The sequence below is a fragment of the Hoplias malabaricus genome, chromosome 14 (genome assembly GCF_029633855.1).
Source record: "Hoplias malabaricus isolate fHopMal1 chromosome 14, fHopMal1.hap1, whole genome shotgun sequence".
Lineage (NCBI taxonomy): Eukaryota > Metazoa > Chordata > Actinopteri > Characiformes > Erythrinidae > Hoplias > Hoplias malabaricus.
This window is the reverse complement of record NC_089813.1, coordinates 1,766,130-1,779,658: the sequence shown is the minus strand read 5'-3', so window position 1 is coordinate 1,779,658 and position 13,529 is coordinate 1,766,130. Positions and strand designations below refer to the sequence as shown.

Below are 13,529 nucleotides of genomic sequence, written 5' to 3'. Positions count from 1 at the left end.
TTTCTCCAACAGTGTTTTGTTTCACTTTATGTATTTTACCTCTAAAGTAAGCATTATTTTAAGCTTTGTGTAACTTGTCATAGTTTGTATTTTAGTTAACTCAGTATTTATCTAAATATTTTGTGCATGCACTTTTTAATAGTAGTAATATTTGTAATGAATATATATAAATGTCTTGAATATTCAATGTACAACATATTTTTTAGTTTTAGATCATTATGAATGCCATCTTCTACAGGTGTTTAAAATAAGCACAGAAAATCAAATATCACAATATACTCAAAATATCACAAAAGTTCACAGAAATTTTATTTCAAACAGATTCTCGAATCATTTAATTGGTGAATAAAAATACAAAACATAAAATTTATGAAGTACAAAATTCCTTAAAATAAAAATTCAAAACATTCCAATATTACTCTCAGAAAATGCAGCTTTTTCCACTGGTGAACAAAACTTCCAGAGGAATGTGGAGATGGAGCTGAGGAGGGGTCAGTAGGGGAATGTGGAGATGGAAGAGAGGAGGGTTAGAAGGGGAATGTAGAGATAGAGATGTAAATGATGAATATACTTTGATGAGTGATGCGACCATGTTGTGAGAGTGTTGTTGCTTCTACTCTGAGCCGTACAAGTCCAGAATGATTTAGTGATCTTGTAGTGAAAATAATGCCCCGTCCGTCTTGACTTTTGATGCCAAAATGCTGACCTTTGACCTCACCAATTTGCTCCAGGATGGTGAAGGACGTTCTCTCTTGCAGAAACCCAGCCTCGGAAAAGGCGGAAAGGCGAATCACATTGTGTTGAGCTGGAATTCCCAACGGAAGAGTTAGAAGCTTATACTGAAGTATAAGTGGAACACCAGCAGCACAGTTTGGGGAACAGGGTTTATAACAGGTTCTGTGGGGGAGAAAAACGGTTTCACAGAGAGGAAAACTGACTGTTGGTTGTACGTAAACATCCAAACGTTCTGGTGAGGATTCCATGCACTCACTCCACAGTTTTGCGGTAAGAATTTAATGCTTATGCTGGAAACGACTGTGATATTGTAGGACTTCTGTTCTAGTCGTGGATAATAATAAATACCATGTCTGAACACAGTCTCTCATAAACATACTTGGCACCAGAGCACAGTCAATGAACAACTTTTTTTTTGTTCTAAGGCAAAATATTTTGATTCTCATGTAAAGGGACTGAGCTGGTTGTTAGTTGGATCAGACGGTGAGCAAAGCTGCCAGACTCACCTGGTAGGCCCAAATGTATAGTTAGGGCTTTCAATCAAAGGCTGGTGGAGGACTCTGTCCAGAAGGAATTCAATTCTCACCTCAGAGAGAACTTCCCACATGTTCTAGAAGAGGTAGGGGACAGTCCGAGTGGTCCCTACTCAAGACCTCCATTGTGCAAGCAGGTGCATATAGTTCTGGTAAAATCTTCCAAAGGAATGTGATGAGGAGGAGCTGAACCAAAACAAAGCTCTAAATTTACCTGTGAATCTACGTCCCCACCCTCACCTACGGTCATGACTTTGGTTAGTGACACAAAGAACGCGATCATGGAAACAAGCTTGTTTTATATTGAAGTAACAAGTGCAGTAACACTGGTCTAACCCAGCGTGGCGCTGTAGAGGGTTGGTCCATTATCTTGCTCTTGTTTTCAATACATTTTTTCACTCTGTGTTGCTCTCCTCTGTAATGCGTGACGGCACAGCTTTTAAATTCTGTTTTACTAATAACACAAATCTAGCACGATCCTCATTGACCGTGGTTGTTGGGTGTGATGCTGGTGCAGTGGTGTTTTTTTTTTTTAAATTTGAGAAGCATATATGTGTATGATAACCTTTATTATGTTTCACTAATTGTCAGTTTCTGTATTTTCTGATGCTGTATCCAGCGCACACGAGAACATAGAGACCATACAGAGCCCTGATTACCAGGGGGTTTTCACACATTTCTGCTGCTGTTGGTGATGATAACGATATGATAAATGAAGATATTAAAAGATCATTTTTGTTTGAACAGATTTTCACTGGAAGGTTTAGAAGTTTATATGTTTATAGTTTAGGTGTTTATATGTTTGGCGGCACGATGGCGAAGCAGGTAGGTGTCGCAGTCACACAGCTCCAGGGACATGGAGGTTGTGAGTTCGATTCCCGCTCCGGATGACTGTCTATGAGGGATATGGTGTGTTCTCTGTGTCTGCGTGGGTTTCCTCTGGGTGACTGTCTGTGAGGGGTGTGGTGTGTTCTCTCTGTGTCTGCGTGGGTTTCCTCCGGGTGACTGTCTGTGAGGGGTGTGGTGTGTTCTCTCTGTGTCTGCGTGGGTTTCCTCCGGGTGACTGTCTGTGAGGAGTGTGGTGTGTTCTCCCTGTGTCTGCGTGGGTTTCCTCCGGGTGACTGTCTGTGAGGAGTGTAGTGTGTTCTCCCTGTGTCTGCGTGGGTTTCCTCCGGGTGACTGTCTGTGAGGAGTGTGGTGTGTTCTCCCTGTGTCTGCGTGGGTTTCCTCCGGGTGACTGTCTGTGAGGAGTGTGGTGTGTTCTCTCTGTGTCTGCGTGGGTTTCCTCCGGGTGACTGTGAGGAGTGTGGTGTGTTCTCTCTGTGTCTGCGTGGGTTTCCTCCGGGTGACTGTCTGTGAGGAGTGTGGTGTGTTCTCCCTGTGTCTGCGTGGGTTTCCTCCGGGTGACTGTCTGTGAGGAGTGTGGTGTGTTCTCTCTGTGTCTGCGTGGGTTTCCTCCGGGTGACTGTCTGTGAGGAGTGTGGTGTGTTCTCTCTGTGTCTGCGTGGGTTTCCTCCGGGTGACTGTATGTGAGGAGTGTGGTGTGTTCTCTCTGTGTCTGCGTGGGTTTCTTCCGGGTGACTGTCTGTGAGGAGTGTGGTGTGTTCTCTCTGTGTCTGTGTGGGTTTCCTCCGGGTGACTGTCTGTGAGGGGTGTGGTGTGTTCTCCCTGTGTCTGCGTGGGTTTCCTCCGGGTGACTGTCTGTGAGGAGTGTGGTGTGTTCTCCCTGTGTCTGCGTGGGTTTCCTCCGGGTGACTGTCTGTGAGGAGTGTGGTGTGTTCTCTCTGTGTCTGCGTGGGTTTCCTCCAAGTGACTGTCTGTGAGGAGTGTGGTGTGTTCTCTCTGTGTCTGCATGGGTTTCCTCCGGGTGACTGTCTGTGAGGAGTGTGGTGTGTTCTCCCTGTGTCTGCGTGGGTTTCCTCCGGGTGACTGTCTGTGAGGGGTGTGGTGTGTTCTCTCTGTGTCTGCGTGGGTTTCCTCCGGGTGACTGTCTGTGAGGAGTGTGGTGTGTTCTCCCTGTGTCTGCGTGGGTTTCCTCCGGGTGACTGTCTGTGAGGAGTGTGGTGTGTTCTCTCTGTGTCTGCGTGGGTTTCCTCCAAGTGACTGTCTGTGAGGAGTGTGGTGTGTTCTCTCTGTGTCTGCATGGGTTTCCTCCGGGTGACTGTCTGTGAGGAGTGTGGTGTGTTCTCCCTGTGTCTGCGTGGGTTTCCTCCGGGTGACTGTCTGTGAGGAGTGTGGTGTGTTCTCTGTGTCTGCGTGGGTTTCCTCCGGGTGACTGTCTGTGAGGATTGTGGTGTGTTCTCTCTGTGTCTGCATGGGTTTCCTCTGGGTGACTGTCTGTGAGCAGTGTGGTGTGTTCTCCCTGTGTCTGCGTGGGTTTCCTCCGGGTGACTGTCTGTGAGGAGTGTGGTGTGTGGTGTGAATGTGCATCTGTGTGTCTGTGTTGCCCTGTGAAGGACTGGCGCCCCCTCCAGGGTGTATTCCCGCCTTGCGCCCAATGATTCGAGGTAGGCTCTGGACCCACCGCGACCCTGATCTGGATAAGGGTTACAGACAATGAATGAATGAATGTTTATATGTTCCTATTTCACACGTTTATATATTTACAGTTAAAATAGCAGTAAATTACATTCACTATTCCATAGTAAGGGTCCAGATCCAGTTACCTGTCAAAGTGAGAGCTGTTTATCTGTTTACTCAGTGTTATTTTGGTAAATAAAGCAGGACTTACCCAGGACTGCCTCCTCTCTCATAACTGGCAGGACATGGAGTGTCCAAACATTGATAGCTCCCCCGTGTGTTAAAGCACATCTGGCTTGGTCCACAGCGCACCTTCTGCTCAGTACATTCATCAACATCTGGAAGAAGAATTTTGACTAATTATTTTAAGCTGAAAAGTTTTGACTTCATCTCATTTTCAAAACCAGAGTTTTTAATGAAACTAATGAAATAAATCTATACAATATCAATGCGATTACTTCATATGATGATGTATTTAATGTCTGCACCAATACTCTGTTATTAATGCAGATATTAGGGGTCTCACCTTGGCAGTTTCGACCGTTTGGTAAAATCCGAAATCCCGTTGGACAGAAACACTGGAAACTTCCATCTGTGTTTCTGCACTGATGCTGACACGGCTTTCTGACCACACACTCGTCAACATCTGTCCAGAGTAAAAAGAGGAAACTCTGGCAGGGGTTTTATGTGGTTGCAATAACTACAGAGAAGGACTGGATGATAGCACATACTGAATAGCACATCTGGAAAGTGTATTGCATTTTAGAACAGCACAGCTGACTCACACTCACCTACACATATGTGGTTTTTAAGGATGAATCCTGGGGCACAGCTGTGCATTGTTTGCTGAATTGGACCCTGGCTTTCAGACTGTGTCCTGGTCAAGAACGGCCGGTTCTGAGTGGAAAGGAGTTGTGGACGCAGTCTGGTCCAGGGCCGTGTTCTGTTTGTCGAGATTCTCCCTCTGTCCAAACTGGCACAGGAACGTCCGTCTCCAAGCAGCACCGAACCCGCTGGACACACACAGCGGAAACTTCCCGGGACGTTTCGACACAGATGCACACACGGACTTGGAATCTGAACACATTCATCAATATCTGACCAGCACAGACAAACGTTAGGCCCTCACACACACACACACACACACTGATATCTACAGAACATTACTGTATTCATGTGTTATCAAAATTCATCAAAGCTGTAAATAAAATGCAAAATTCAATTCACTTCAGACATTCCACATTTTTTATTAAATCTATTAATCATAAATAAATAAATAGATAATTCATTACAATAAATGAATGTAAATATATTTTCTTGTGTCTGTTTTTTGTGTCATTCCTGAACAGAAATAATCTTGAAAATGAAATCGGATTCCAGAAATGTGAACAGGACAAACATTTATCGGCGGTCATTGATTTTATTATCTCACCTGCACATGGTCGTCCCACCCCCTGAGACCGGAAGCCTCTCGGACACACACACACAAAACCCCCGTGTGTGTTCTGACAAATCTGTGTGTATCGGCATGAGTGACTTCCATCCTCACACTCGTCTATATCTACAACACGCATGATTTAATAATCAGTAATTAATGATAATCATTCATTCATTATCTGTAATCCTTATCCAATTCAGGGTCGCGGTGGTTCCAGAGCCTACCTGGAATCATTGGCGGGGAATACACCCTACAGGGACGCCTGTCCTTCACAGGGCAACACAGACGCACACACACACTCACACCTACGAACACTTTTGAGTCGCCAATCCACCTACCAAAGTGTGTTTTTGGACTGTGGGAGGAAACCGGAGCACCCGGAGGAAACCCACGCAGACACAGGGAGAACACACCACACTCCTCACAGACAGTCACCCGGAGGAAACCCACGCAGACACAGGGAGAACACACCACACTCCTCACAGACAGTCACCCGGAGGAAACCCACACAGACACAGAGAGAACACACCACACTCCTCACAGACAGTCACCCGGAGGAAACCCACGCAGACACAGGGAGAACACACCACACTCCTCACAGACAGTCACCCGGAGGAAACCCACACAGACACAGAGAGAACACACCACACTCCTCACAGACAGTCACCCGGAGGAAACCCACACAGACACAGAGAGAACACACCACACTCCTCACAGACAGTCACCCGGAGCGGGAATCGAACCCACAACCTCCAGGCCCCTGGAGCTGTGTGACTGCGACACTACCTGCTGTGCCACCGTGCCGCCCTAATGTTAATCAGTAATAATTAATATTGATGATGACTGACCTGAGCACACGCCGCTCTCTGATTGGATGGTTCCAGATGGACAGATTTCAAAACACTGATATCCACCATCTGTGTTTCTACAATCCTGATTACCTGCACACACACTCTGTAAACACTCATTTATATCTGCCCACACACACACACACAAGTGCATAATTTCAATAAAATATGTCTATATAATAAATCAGTTGATAATGATAATAATAACAATGATAAGAATAATACAAAAGTTACTAATAAAAACAACGACAAAAACAACAACTATTATAATATAGAAAAGTTTCTTAAAACCCATTTCTGGGTCCAGGTTTTTTAATAATGTCCAGAGAGAAACTGACCAATGCAGCGATGTCCGTGTGGTTTAAATCCACTTCGACACACACAGCGAAATGATCCGAGTGTGTTCACACACTGGTGTTGACACGGAGAAACTGAGGACTCTACACACTCGTCCACATCTGGTCATAAAAACAATATTATTACAGTTTTTCTGAGCTGTGACCCATCCTCAGAGCAAAAGTATCAAGGGATAAATAACATTTAACCAATTAATCACTTGTTTAAAAAATAATAAAAAAAAACTATTCACCTTTAGCACACATCTCATATCTGACGCTAAATAAATTCTCACTCAGAAAAACACATTCAGCCCCTGCTGCACTGTGAGGCCAAACACAGGTAACAAAGGGTTAACACAACTGTTGTCCCTTTTAACACACAGCAGGTGAAACCCCTACACTCCTGGGTCCTTTCAGTAAGTGGCAGGACATGTGCAGTGTATAAAGGAGATTCAAAATCCACAAGTTCTGATCATCAGAATATGCAGGAAACACTTCAGTGCTTTAATTATTGAACAGAACACTACTTTATTCTACATTAACTCACCTCATCTCATCTCATCTCATCATCTTTTCCGCTTGTCGCAGTGGCTGCGGGGCGAGCAAAGAAGCCCAGACGTCTCTGTCCCGCACAACATCCACCAATCCCTCCTGGGGGATCCCCAGGCTTTCCCAGGCCAGCCGGGAGATATAATCCCTCCAGCGTGTCCTGGGTCTACCCCGGGGCCTCCTTCCAGTTGGACGTGCCTGGTATACCTCCAAACCACATCAACTGACTCCTGTCAACACGAAGGAGCAGCGACTCTACTCCGAGCTCCTCCCTAGTCACTGAGCTCCTCGCCCGATCACGGAGAGTACGCCCAGCAACACGTTGGAGAAAGCTCATTTCGGCCACTTCTATCCGCGATCTCATTCTTTCGGTCATTGCCCAGAGCTCATGACCATAGGTGAGAGTGGGGACGTAGACTGACGGGTAAATTGAGAGGTCGATACAGTGACAGTGCGGGACAGTAAGTACTGGAGATGCTGTAAGTCTTGCAGCTTTCCCTACCTTTGGATCCAACTCACCACCAGATGGTGATCAGTTGACAGCTCAGCCCCTCTCTTTGCCCGAGTGTCCAAAACATGGCCTCAGGTCAGAAGACACGCCCACAAAGTCTCTGACCTTTGACCCAGAGTGCTCTGGTACCAAGTACACTTATGAGCAATCTTATGGTGTCTGTTATGGACAAAGCATGACCACTCAGGTTCAGATCAGGAAGTCGTTCCTTCCAATCACTCCTCTCCAGGATTCCCAGTCAATGCCAGTGTGAGCATTGAAGTCCCCCAGCAAAACAATTGAGTCAGTGCATGGAATCCTCTCTAGAACTCCCCTCACTGCCTCCAAGAATGCTGAATACTCTGAGCTGCTGTTCGGGGCATGCACACCCAGAACAGTCCAAGTTTTCCTCTCTGCAAGCCGGAGCCGCATTGAGGCGGCCCTCTCGTTTACTGAGACAAACTCCAGCTGTACAGGCGCCAGCCGGGGACTTGTGAGTATCCCCACATCCGCCCGGCACCTCTCACCTTGTGCAACTCCTGAGTAGGAGAGAGACCACCCCTATCGAGGAGTTTGGTTCCAGAGCCTACACTGTGTGTGGAGATGAGCAAAATTATATCTAGCTGGTATCTCTCAACCTCATGCACCATCTCTGGCTCTTTCCCCTCCCCAGTGAAGTTACGTTCACATGCCAAGAACAAGTTTCCGCTGACAAGTGCCATGATGCCAGGGGCCTGTTCACCTCACTCTGTGCCCGATTGGCATTGCACCGCACCCCTAGTCTGGATCTTGCGGGTGGTGAGCCCACATGATCCTCCCACGTTGCCATTTCAAGCTGAGCCCAGTTGGGTTACGTGGGCTGCCCGGCCACCAGGCTCTCGCCGTCGGACTCTACCCCCAGGCCTGGTTCCAAGGGTAGGTCCTGGTAACCCTCTCCCGGGCAGGGTACACTGAGTCTTAATGTTTGTACTCATAGGGATGCTTCTTGGATCATGTTTGTCTGGATCCTCACTCCAGACCTTTTCACCATGGGAGACCCTACTGGGAGCTAACAGCTCCCAACGTCATAGCCCTGGAGGTCATGAGACCACACAAGCCCTTCCACCACGACAAGGCCCTGGTCAAGGAAGGGCTATGCTAATCCATTTCATCTCCAGGATTTTATTGTGTTCTTTTATTCTCCACAGTTGTATAATGAAATATTACAGAGATCCCCCTCTCCTTCTGGAGAAGAGAATGTAATGAACCTTTAGGGAACACAACTGGACTCTAACACCACTGTCTGTACCTTTAAAGATACACTACACAGTTTGTAGCTTTAAAGATACACTACACAGTTTGTAGCTTTAGTGACAGTGATGTACCCACACTACACCTTTTTGAGAGTTCATTCTTATGAAGAACGAATGACTGTGTATTGTAAATGCAATTAAATATATTACAGTTCATATATTTCTGTTTTTATGCTGGTTTGTAGGATACATTTAAATACTTCAAAACCCTAGTTTTCATAAATAAAAAAAGGCAACATTCATGAATATTGATTTTCTACCTTCTGCATCGAGAAAGCAGTGTTTTCTGTTTGATTCTGTAGTGTTTAGTGAAAGTGTAAAACTTGAATAAGATTGTAACAACATCATCGACAACAACAACAGTAACATGGTGGAATAAGTAATGACTGACCTTCACAACTGTCTCCCTTTGAACTGGGTTTGAATCCTGTGCCACACTGCGCCTCACAGCGATACCGACCCACAGTGTTTACACAGCGCTGCATCCAGTGACACGAGTGTGACCCCTGCACACACTCATCTATATCTGAAACAACACACACAAATAAAGTCCTTAAAAAGCCCATTGCTCAAGTTTGTGAATGTATCATTTTCCAAAACTCCCCTTGAAGAAAGACTGAAACATCAGCTGAAACATCACTCTGCACTTTAAGTACGTTAGCATCAGTGGCGGATGCTGGTCTTTCAAGGAGGGGAAGCTCAATTTCGGCCTACATCATAAAATGTGTCGGTTTATTTATACGTAAATTCTACCCTCCGTTCCTTTTCAAGAAAACGATCTGTGACCCTATCGTACCAACAAGGCGTCTTTTCCAGGGACTTGACTAGTGTCCTCTCAATGGCCAGCAGAGCTAGGCTGCTTAAACGGCCTTGGCCCATTTGAAGTGTGTCCGCCTGTGCTCCCACGGATCTTTACACCAAAGGATCGCTGATTCGCTCATTTCGCTGTCAATCAAAAAGTGATTCAGCCTCAGACAGATCATCCAATCATCATGCAGAAGCTGAGCGTCCGGGCCAGCCGAGGCCAGCCCACTGACCCCCAGAGACGCTGAGCGTCCGATGGGCGGGACAAAGCCCAGCATTTATCCAATCACTCGTCTCGTTTTGCTGCACTTCGCTGCTTCGCTATTGAACTCTGTGGACACTCAGCATGATTGAGAGGAAAGCCGCGTCTTTACCAGTGATAAGAAGCTGATTCTGAACAAAAGTTGAGCACGTTGTAGTGCATATTTATTCAATGACATGTACACACAACAGTATATATTTGATCACTTATTTTTTTACATTTTAGGGGAAGCTGAGTTTCCCTTACAGTCTTAGAGCAATCACCGCTGGTTAGCATGTTACCAGGGTTTGCCCTCTGAAGGTGAAGTGTGTGACATGCTTGAGGTAAAGCGTGTGATGTAATTAATGGTGATTTGTTGGATAGTTTGGTCAGTTTTAGGAGTTTAAGTGTTTGTGTTTGAACCTGAGATTTGTTTGACATGTTTAATGGGTATGTTGTCAACTACTTTGATCATGAGCGTGCGCACGCGTGTGCTTGAGGTTGTGTTTAATGTGTTTGCAGTGATCAGACCTTGACAGCTGTTGGAGTTGACAGAGATGCTAAAGCCAGATGGGCAGCTGCAGGTGAAACCCCCGATGACGTTTGAGCAAGAGTGAGAACAAACAGAGTCTAAAGCACATTCATCCTCATCTAAAACAAAAACAAATCATCGTCAATACCATCATAACACTGAGAATTGAATCAGTGTGATTGGATCAGTGTTCACTGCGATTGAATCAGTGTGACTGAATCAGTGTCCACTACAACTGAATCAGTGTGATTGAATCAGTGTCCACTACAATTGAATCAGTATGACTGAATCAGTGTCCACTAAAATTGAATCAGTGTGATTGAATCAATGTTCACTGCGATTGAATCAGTGTGACTGAATCAGTGTCCAATACAACTGAATCAGTGTCCACTGCGACTGAATCAGTGTTCACTAAAATTGAATCAGTGTGATAGAATCAGTGTTCACTGCGATTGAATCAGTGTGACTGAATCAGTGTTCACTAAAATTGAATCAGTGTGATAGAATCAGTGTTCACTGCGATTAAATCAGTGTGACTAAATCAGTGTCCACTGCGATTGAATCAGTGTGATTGAATCAGTGTCCACTACGATTGAATCAGTGTGATAGAATCAGTGTTCACTGCGATTGAATCAGTGTGACTGAATCAGTGTTCACTGCGATTGAATCAGTGTGACTGAATCAGTGTCCACTACAACTGAATCAGTGTGATTGAATCGGTGTCCACTAAAAATGAATCGGTGTGACTGAATCAGTGTCCACTACAACTGAATCAGTATGATTGAATCAGTGTCCACTGCGATTGAATCAGTGTGACTGAATCAGTGTCCACTGCGATTGAATCAGTGTGACTGAATCTATGTGACTGAATCAGTGTCCATTGGGATTGAATCAGTGTCCACTGTGAATCAGTGATGTACCTGCGCAGTACGATGCCTCATCCAGGACAAAGCCTTTGGGGCAGGTTTCTCCACCTCCTTCTGGAACAGAGAAGTGTCCAGATGTTTACAGAGAGCCTCTAAACACAAACATCTAAAATATTTTGTCAACAGTAAACTGTGACCTGGAGCAAGGAGCTGGACTTTCATCTGGAACTGGACGCTAAGGGTGAAGGAGCTATAAACCGAGTTGATATCACTGACTCGTAGGAGCTGCAACAGTGACCCCTGGCGTTCAGGACCACTCTCGTACATCAGAGAGTGATTACAGCGCACTGTCAGGGGAACAGTGTCCAGCAGGTGGCGCTGAGATGACCAGGAATAAATCTGACCAGGTCCCATCTGGACATATGACTCGTCAAAATCCTAGAAGTTTAGAGACAGGACATACTTCCCATCAGCTTCAGATCTTGCTACATTCCAACACAGCACTGACCGCAGCTTTACCTGTAAATGGAGCTCCGACCCGGACAGAGACGCAGGAATAAAACCATTAATGACCAGGTCCACCACCAGAACACCCTCCGCATCTACACCCCTCACCACATGGGTCAGCTTCAAGATCTCTCCTACACACACACACCAATAGTTCTGTAGTACATTTACTGTGATTTACTGTATTTGTTTGATCAGATACTAAGTCCAGTTTGAGACTGAAACCTGTGTCAAACTCCAGCTGAGACTCAAGTCTGAAAACACCTCCAGAGACAGAGAAACCGTTCTGCGTGTGCTCCGTCTGGAATGCGGTGTTCCAGTAAATTGGTGCAAACATAGAGACAAGAACTCGCATCAAGGGACCTGCGCATCAAAACATTCAGCTTTAAAATGACATCAACAGCAGCAGCGTAACACGGTCTGAGCAGTGACTGACCGACACTCAGCGGGACGTTCTGAACATGAGCCTTTAACAGGCTGCGGCGCTGATCCGCTTCCTCGGTGACATTCACCTCCAGAAATGCAACTCCAAACTCTCTATCATTAACCACTCCAATCACACTCCCACGGGCTGTGCGAGGAGTCTCTCCTACAGAGAGAGAGGGAGAGAGAGAGAGAGAGAGAGAGAGAGAGAGAGAGAGAGAGAGAGAGAGAGATGGAAAGGTAGAGAGAGCGAGAGAGAGAGAGAGAGGGAAAGATAGGGAGAGACAGGGAGGGAGAGAGAGAGAGAGAGATGGAGAGGGAAAGATAGGGAGAGACGGAGAGAGAGAGAGAGGGGGGAGAGAGAGAGATGGAGAGGGAAAGAGGGCAAGGGAGAGAGAGAGAGAGAGAGAGAGAGAGAGCGAGAGAGAGAGATGGAGAGGGAAAGATAGGGAGAGACGGAGAGAGAGAGAGAGAGAGAGAGAGAGAGAGGGGGAGAGAGATCTAGAGTCTCTAATAAGACAATTCATCATTGATTTCAAAGAGTGAAAAAATAATAACCTGAACACAATGGTGTCTGACATTCCCTGACGTCTACATCCGGTCCCTCACAAACTGGGCCTCCATTGGCTGGTGCCGGATTGTTGCAAAATCTAATTCTCTCCTGGAAACCCCGCCCACAGGTCACACTGCACGGCTCCCACTTTTCCCAGTGTGAGAACCCACCTGGAACTGCAGAACCCAAAACAGTGAGATCTGATCAACAGGAACCCTCCACCGAATGTAAACAGAAAACTAAAGAGTAACTGAACCTTGAACTCTTAGAGAAACCGTTCGCTCCACGACTCCAGCTTCACCTTCAGCCACACAGCGGTAAACTCCTGAGTCCCCGCTCTGATACACAAACACATACAATCAAATCAATCTGCAAATTCCAAACAGTCTAGTCCATCTCTAACCAGGTGTTCTGACTGTGTTCTTTGACTCCAAGTTTAGCAAGAATCCCAGCGTTCCCAAAGTGAGGAATTCAGGTGAGGTCTGCAGTGGGCTGCAATCAATTTCACTTCCAAACTCACCCCTGAAAGCTTTAATGTACTTACTTATTTATAAAGTAAACACTGGAGAGAATCTGTTCTCGGGCCATATCCGTGCAGCAGACGATGTAGACACTGTCCAGGTAAAACGTCAGTTTCTCCGTTACTCACCGTTACACTGTGGATGACCAGAGAGCCGTTGTGAAGAGGGTGGTGTTTCTTGGAGCCCACCAGGGGGCGCTCATCTCTGTGCCACTGCAGAACTGGAGATGGATTTCCTTTAATTGGACAATCCAACATTACTGTTCCACCAGCCGACACGGTCAGAGACACATGGGCTTCACCTCTCAGCACGGGGGGCTCTGTAGAAGGGATCCGGTTA

General features: G+C 46.1%; 1 protein-coding gene across 4 annotated transcripts; it reads right to left on the bottom strand.

Moving 5' to 3' along the window:
- Positions 1–413: 413 nt before the first annotated feature.
- Positions 414–13,113, bottom strand: LOC136666495 (hemicentin-1-like). Of its 4 annotated transcripts, none has more exons than XM_066644697.1 (16): positions 12,926–13,113; positions 12,675–12,845; positions 12,130–12,282; positions 11,919–12,056; positions 11,706–11,827; positions 11,384–11,624; positions 11,241–11,300; positions 10,320–10,439; positions 9,135–9,269; positions 6,413–6,532; positions 6,075–6,200; positions 5,221–5,349; positions 4,580–4,885; positions 4,315–4,434; positions 4,000–4,126; positions 414–897 (listed from the first exon to the last, which is right to left on the bottom strand). In XM_066644697.1, exons 4-16 carry the CDS (start codon positions 12,046–12,048, stop codon positions 528–530), a joined length of 2,106 nt encoding a protein of 701 aa, XP_066500794.1. In that variant the 5' UTR covers positions 12,049–12,056; positions 12,130–12,282; positions 12,675–12,845; positions 12,926–13,113; the 3' UTR covers positions 414–527. The 4 variants fall into 4 exon arrangements, with proteins under 4 accessions (XP_066500794.1, XP_066500795.1, XP_066500796.1 ...); XM_066644698.1 differs by having other exon boundaries at positions 9,135–9,263; XM_066644700.1 differs by having other exon boundaries at positions 570–805.
- Positions 13,114–13,529: the final 416 nt, after the last annotated feature.